Raw genomic sequence first — 7785 nt, forward strand, 5'->3', positions numbered from 1 at the left:
GAAAACATTCGTGTTGAACCCAGGTAGACGGGGCCGGGACAACATGAGGATGCTGGGCATCATCAATCAGCTGGTGTTTGGAGAGGCTATGAAGCTAGCTTGCCACTTTGTCTTTGATCTGTGGGTGCCTCCCTGGACTAGGGTGCCAGATAAATTATCTAGCTCTGACTCTCACTTCATCTCCAAACTCAACAAGGAACGCATGAAGGCGCTAGACATGCTTTCATTTGGCCAGCTTTGCCTCGAGGTGTGCTCTGTGTTCAAATTGTGCTCGGCAGCGTGCCTCCCTGACGTACTGCCCAGGGTAATTGATATGAATGCAAACTTTGCTTGCCAGGTTCTGGTCTACGTATTGAAGCAAGTGAAGGTGCAGAGCTGCCTGACCCAGTCCCAAAATAAGGACGGTCACATTCATATTTCGGGTATTGCCCAGCTGTACTTCCCAGATGATCAGCTACCAGCTAGTTCGATGGCACACGAGATGCTGGCGGAGTGCGCCTCGTGTACCTTTCCACCACGGATCCACGACGGAGACATGAGGAAACGTAAACTTTGCACATTTGTCAAGGACAAGAAGGATAAGGAAAATGCATTTTACGGTAAGATGCCGTACAAGACCCATTTCAAGGTTTCATCTGTGACTGTGTGCCTTGAAGTAGTGTACGATCTGCTGGCTTTATACGCTCCGGAGAGCCATGAGGCATTCTGGGGAAAGGTGGGCAGTGCAATGTTGGATGCTTTTGAGGCTCGGGAAGCTTTTGAGCAGCCAGGCTCAGACTTTTCAGAGGAGTCCGCGAATGAAGAGGAAGGGGAAGCGAATGAAGAGGAAAGCCTTCGACCCCGACCGACCCCTCCACCTCCTCCAAGCATCACCTTCAACCTGGACTTCACTGAAGATCCCGTGCAGGCATTGATACTTGAGGCGACCAAAGGGGTGCCGATGTTGAAGGAGATGACGTTCCGAAAAATCGGCAACCTGGAGCATCACTGTTACGAGTGTTCTGCTCCAATATACTATGGTGGTGTGATATTCAGAACTTACCCCGAGACACGCGTCGCGTATAACACGGACCACTTGAACGAATCAGGTTATGGCACACCAGAAACCTTCCACTGGCCTAGGCTCAAGGTATGCAGCCCAGAATACTCCGGGGTGCCCATCGTAAACCTGAGCAACTTTTGCAATACACGCACCATCTACTACCAGGACAAGATCACTCTGAGACTCAACGAGGAGCCACAGGAATACCACGCGCACTACAAGGTACTCGAAGAGGACTGGGAATGGAAGGATGCTGTTGCAGCATTGAACAGCATGTACCCTGAAGACCCGTTTACAGTGGAGAACCTCAAGTCTGACTACGCCTCTACCATGGCAACAGTTCATCAGCAAGAGCAGCTTTCAGGCAGGGACGCTCTAGCCAGGAGGAAGGTCAAAAGTTTGGCCAGGCAGGTGGACGAGAACATCGAACCGGGTTACACATACGCGTCTTCATCGCAGGCCGAGGAAGATGTGTATGCTAGGGGACACACAGGGAGCAGTGCCGGGAGCAGTGGAACAGAAACTAGGAACCCTTTACAGCCTATTTCGAACCTCATTCTTTCGCAGTGTTACGAGAGTCAACATATTCATCCCTCCGGTAGTGAGCACAAAAAGAAGACTAAGAAGAAAAAGCACATGCATAAATCGAAAAAAGGCAGTAGCAGTCGATCCAAACGTAGGACCCCTTCCTCGTCATGTTCCGAGAGTGAAATGGTAGAAACCCAAAAGCGTGACCTACATCAATCCGTAAGTCAGTGCAAAAGAAAGAGAATGTAAAGCCAAAGCACCATGACATTACTTTAGTGCAACCTCATTCTAACCATTTATTTAATTTAATTTTAATTTAATTTGTTTTGAGCTTGCAACTAGGGTAATGTGTTTTTAGCCTGAAGACAAAATACATGCATCATTGTTTGATACTGCTGAATAAAGACTGGGTAACAAAACATTGTTATCATTTGAAATTTATTTTCTCCCATTATTGTAATCATACATGATGCCAGAATGTATTTTTTTTAATGGAATGCAACATAGTCAACCATAGGACTCAGGGAAAAAGAAAGACACCCACTGGATACAGTCATCTTACACAGCATAAAGATCACAGATAGGAGGGAACAGTGGCACCCCAATACTATAGGAAACACAGATCCATTTTAAACCCTTTTCCATACTCTAGCACATGAGTGGCCATAACACTGTATGTGCAGTCGACATGGCTGTAGTACAAAGTATGCACAACGGCGGTGAAATCACACGCACCGATCTCCTTAATAACTTCCAAAGACCTTGTATCCGGGGCAGGCAGTGTAGAAAGTGCCCCTTGCTGCAGCCTGCCCTGGGAAAGTGGGGTTGGCCTGCCTTGTAGTTGCCCTTCCGACAGCCGGTACCATTGACCCAAAGTCAAATTACCTGGGTAGCCCATCCGCATACTACCATTAGGCAGCTCCCCAATCGCCAATTTTGCCTTATTAATGTCACCCTCGATATAGGTGTGCATGAAGTATGAGTGACTATGGTCAGGGGGCTGAGGAAGCCCTGCAGTGGGCACCTTTGCTGTTTTGAAGGCAAACACATCCTCGTGTGCAGAGTTATCAATAACTCTTATAAAACCATCAGGTAAATCCATGTTGGCTCCATGGATCCATGCCACTATGGATTCTTCCACTGCATGGGAATCAGCATTGTTGTGCCACAACACAGCTATAAGCCCATGGATCTTTGGCACAGCGAGGATGCAGTCCGAGATTAGGTCGCCGGCCTTCCACCGCAGGTCAACTACACACTTCTGTGTGTCGCGCAGCGCTATATTGGCAAAATCACAAAGTGTACAGACTTGCTCAAGTGGGTGAATCAATCCCATATACAGAGTTTCACTGTACATTCGGTTCCCGTATTCAATTGCACCTCCCTTTGTCTTCCTTTTAATCAAGTACATTGCGCTGCAGTTATCTGTGCCTGGGTAAACCCTGACTGCGATAGTTGCGGGAATGCTCTCCGCCACACTTACTCCATACTGTGCCACCACCCCTAGCATGTATCCCTTCTCGGGATCCGGATTGCTGTACACATACAGCCCGGGCGGTAGTCCGTGTGACTTCCTCAGCCTCACCAAAACAGTTACTCCGCACGCGGGCTGGTATTGCTTCCTCAATGTCATAGATACTTGGTAAGCTTGGTAAACTTGGAAAATGTCTCTAGGCCACAAGAGCTTGGTCAGGTTGTTATACAAGGCCCCTCCCTTTCCTGCTATAAAGCCTGGGTTTTGCCTGCCATTTGCTTCTTCTGTACTCTTTACTGATTCCCTCTGAAGGTTCTCTAGTATCTCCGGTATTGAGTTTATGTGCTCTTCGCAGATGTTTTCTGGCAAAAGAGAAAGCTCGTCTAGTGGCTTGCCAACTGCACCCTTGATAAACACAATCCCGCCTATCACAGGCACCGGATCAAGTGTCAATGCCTTTGCAAGCTCACAACAGAGCAGTTGCAGCCTGGACATGTTTGACAGTCCTTCGTTCACAGGTGTCGTTCCTGAAACTCTGCTTGCTGCATGCGACGAGATGCGTTCTGAGAAACAAGCAAATCAGGTAAACAAGTGTACAGTCATGTACAGGAAGGTTGCGTCAACACCATACACGCGGCGTAAGAAGATGTACCTTCCTCGCACCCCTGTGAAAGGGAAGGGAAGCAAATGCTTGGTGTGCCACACAGGCTTGGTGAAGACTAGCAAGCAGCTGATACACTCGGGGGTGGTGATCAACTGTGGCTGCACGGGTGTGCGTGTGTGTCTTGTATGCTTTGAGAACCCATCAGCTGAGGTCGAGCCCTGGTACATGCAGAAGCCCCACCACGACGAATGCCTCACACTAAAATTATCCTTCTGCAGTGAGTGCACTGTTTTTAACAGAGTAAGAGAGAGGGTATGCTGCCGTTGGTTGTGTCCCGGATGTGCTGAAAACGCAAAGAGGGTGGAGCATTGTGTCCAATGCTCCGCAGCTCTCACCAATGGGCTCAGTGAGATTCAGACTTTGTTTAAGCAGCCAAACCTAACCGGGGCAGGGTCAGATGAAGGAAGCACAGATTACGAAGGGGATAATAACATTGGTGAGGCAAAATCTGAAGCATACAGAAATGCAATGAGGGATCGAGTGATGGCTAAGGTGCAGCAAACAAGACACCTGACATATGAAATCATCCGAGACTTGTTCCCTGAGCGCCCTCCTGAACCAAAGCTGTGCACTTGCTCCTCAGGCGGATTCCCTAACGCAATGCACAGTTGCTGCTCATGGGTGACCACTGTACTGAAACTACTGAACGCAAACTCTGAACCTTTGTTGGCAATGTTCGCTGATCACTCTGTCCCGGGTCGGGCACTTGCGCGAAATGAATACAGCAAGGCTATGCTGCTAAAAATGTTTAAAGACCCTAGGCTGCCGCCATGTGCGAACAGTGACCATTGTAAGGGGAAGCTGCTGACCCGTAGCAATGGTCAGATCCATGACAAGCCCCTCCCTTCGCTGCTATCTCCAAAAGCCTACCAGACGCTCACCACAGAGCCAGTGACCCCATGCTCATGCATCCTTTGTCTGCTGTTTCACCAAAACTCCACTGTCTTAGCGAACGCTAGCTCTGAACGGTTGAACCTGCTACCCTGTCCAATAGAACCAGTATATTACTTCAACATCAAGCTGAATCCCGATGTGGGTGTTCAAGAACACAAAGTTGATAACATCGGCGCACAATTGATCCACTTCCAGGGCCACGCTGTGGGCTTCCAACCGGAATTCTACTACAACTGGCGCGACTTCTTTGATGCCCTCAGTGTTGATGAGAGAGGCTCAGTGGTCTTCAAGGAATCGTCTTCCTAGAATAATAATAGATTCCATAGAGTGATCAATTACAATATGTATTAACTCCCAAGAGTGATAATATCAGAGAAACGTTTGTATTTTGATTGCATTTAGTCTTTAATGATTGGCTTCACATATCATAATTAAAGTAAGCATGTTAACCAACTTGTTTTGTGTTCAGGTCTTCCTTGTTGATTTGAGTGAATACATTTTTGTGTCATGTAATCACAATAAGACAGATCACAGCTAAAAAATGAACAGTAAAGTGTTTTAGGTTCTTTAATCATTTTTACAGGGATGCAATTGCAATGCTAATCACACACTAAAACACATTTTTTGTGTTCAGATCTTCCTTGTTGATTTGAGTCAATACATGTTTTTTGTCATGTAATCACAATAAGACAGATCACAGCTAAAACATGAACAGTGAAGTGTTTTAGGTTCTTTAATCATTTTTACAGGGATGCAATTGCAATGCTAATCACACACTAAACCTGCAGGGAGCTCCGGCTCCTGTTCGAGCACAGAGTCTACATTGCAAACACCAGAGAGAGACAAAAAACATATCCATATATTCGTGCAAAGAACACCATGCGATCTCTCACCACTGAACAAAACTTGCTCTCTATCTTATATGAGCCTTTCCCCTAGGTATCCATTTTTGTTCACGGCTGCTTCAAGCCTATCTCTGGTTCGTTTGCAAGCATTGTAAAGCAACCATATGAGGATTTCCTTCATCATGAACTGCAAATTCCGGACCTCAGCGAGTTTGAGTTCCGCAGCGAGTTTGAGTTCCGCAGCGAGTTGGAATTCTCGGTTCGCAGCAGATTTGATATGAAAATCATGGGTAATGGTTAGGTCGTCCTTGAATTCCCCAATGAATTCAATCATTGAAAGAAAAAGTTCTCCACGCTTTTCAGGAGGAGGCACAAGCCCCTTGTCCATCATCTTCTTATGCACCATTTTGCTGAACTCAAGCATTGCAGACTTTGCTGGCCCAATCGGCCAAGGATTTCCCCACAGCTTATCCAACAGTACATCCTCAAGCTCCAGCCAGGAATGATCAAGTAACTGAAAACCACGGAAGAGTACAACATCCTTGAATACCCTGGCCGATGTTTTGAAATGAAACTTAGGCCTGCGTCCACTGAGTTCTGTGATCTCTGTCAAAAGGATCAAAGCAGCTTCCATCATCCATTGGCTCTGGTGCCGAGTGCCAGCTTCCTGGGCCATCTCTTTTCTTTAAAAAAAAAAAGAGCTGGGCTCTATCTACCAGTTTATATGGTCTGTGGGAGGGCCTAAACTACACCATAACACAGAAACAGGGAGGGAGTATCTCAGAAAATGGCCTAAGATAATAACATATTTTGACACTACTACAGCAGTGAAATAGACAAAACCACAGTGTCTTTGATTTTTTTTATACTGTATGTCTTCCCTCACATATAAGTGTGGTACAATATCTAGTTCATGTTCAACCCGTGCTCCTTCCAAATCACGGCAAGCTTTTTGTTGAAATCATACATCAGATCCGTGCTCCTTCAGTAAGAGTAAAGTGCTGAGCAGAAATGGACACATATGAAGAAATGGACACTTCAGAGCCCAACTGGTGTTGGTTCTATCTGGCTGAGTGTGGACGTTGGCACATGTTAGCAGCTGTGATTGCTCAGATTGAGCAGTGTTACAGCAAGAACAAAAATGGTTTCATGTATTTTGACACTTACAGGCTGGACTTCTCAGTTATGAAACTGATCAACATAAAGACAGCAAAGCAGCAGCAAATTAAACGCTCCCTCCACTGTGAAACAGACTTCAGGTTTATGTGTGATAATAACGCCTTTGAAAAAATTAATAGTAATGTTCCCTATGAGCTCATCCAGCTAGAAAGAGAAACCTATGAGTTCAAACAAGTAGCCATACATTACAACAGGACAATGGTTCCCACACATACCATCAAATCCATCCAAAGGATTCAAAATATAGACCTATGGGAGTTGTTTTGCAGGAAGAAGACACAGTTAAGGAAAATCAAGCAAGAGCTGGACATTGAAGAGCGAATGCTGTTTCATGGCACCAGTGGCAGCAACGTAGAGGGTATATGCATGTATAACTTTGACGTGCGCCTAGCGGGTAGTAAAAGTGGCTCTACCTATGGCAAAGGGACCTATTTTGCTAGAGACTCGATATACTCTCGCAAGTACTGCTATAAACAAACAAAACACAGCTCACCACAGTGTGGTGTGTCCGCTATAGGCTCTAAGATGTTCCTGGCCAGAGTGCTTGTAGGGAAATACACCCTGGGTCGTTCTGAGTACTGCAGACCACCTGAGTTCCAGAACCACAACAAAGGCATCCTGCAATTTTATGACAGCTGTGTGGATAATGTCAGTAACCCAAAAATATTTGTCATCTTTGACAGCAATCAGATCTACCCAGAGTACCTGATTGAATTTGACTAAATCTGAGTATCTTGCATGTCTCCTGGAGGTATGCTGAGCTGGATGGTGAGGAAAGTACATCAAGCTCATTCTAAGGAGAGGAGAATGCTCCTAGGAAAAGTTTAGATTTCATTTTGTTGTGCCATATGATGAAGAGGAACGGGTGATCAGCTATGAAGTCCTTGCTCCGAGTTTGCCCATCACATAATTCGTCCGCCTGCCATTTGTCCCCACACTTTGGTTCTGAAAGGCCCTGGGAGTACCCATTCAGAGCCTGACTCTGGGTGAGCACAAGAAGGCCTTTCCGTACATGCATTCCTGTAGGCGGTTGGGCCATCTCTGGACCCTAACATATTTATACATCTAATGCCACACTGTAGAGCTCTCCCTATTGGAAGAAAAATCTCACTAGCTGATATGCCTTGGGGGGAAAGAATTCCCTGGGATGCTACGCCCG

At 46.3% G+C, this 7785-nt stretch overlaps 1 protein-coding gene across 1 annotated transcript; it reads left to right on the top strand.

Annotated features, from left to right (window-relative positions):
- Window positions 1-6458: 6458 nt before the first annotated feature.
- Window positions 6459-7349, top strand: LOC311040682 (protein mono-ADP-ribosyltransferase PARP11-like; the record flags this gene model as incomplete). Its single annotated transcript, XM_084051010.1, has 1 exon — window positions 6459-7349. The coding sequence occupies one exon, from the start codon at window positions 6459-6461 to the stop codon at window positions 7347-7349; it is 891 nt and encodes a 296-aa protein (XP_083907136.1).
- Window positions 7350-7785: the final 436 nt, after the last annotated feature.

This window comes from Gymnoscopelus microlampas (genome assembly GCF_963454915.1).
Source record: "Gymnoscopelus microlampas genome assembly, chromosome: 24".
Lineage (NCBI taxonomy): Eukaryota > Metazoa > Chordata > Actinopteri > Myctophiformes > Myctophidae > Gymnoscopelus > Gymnoscopelus microlampas.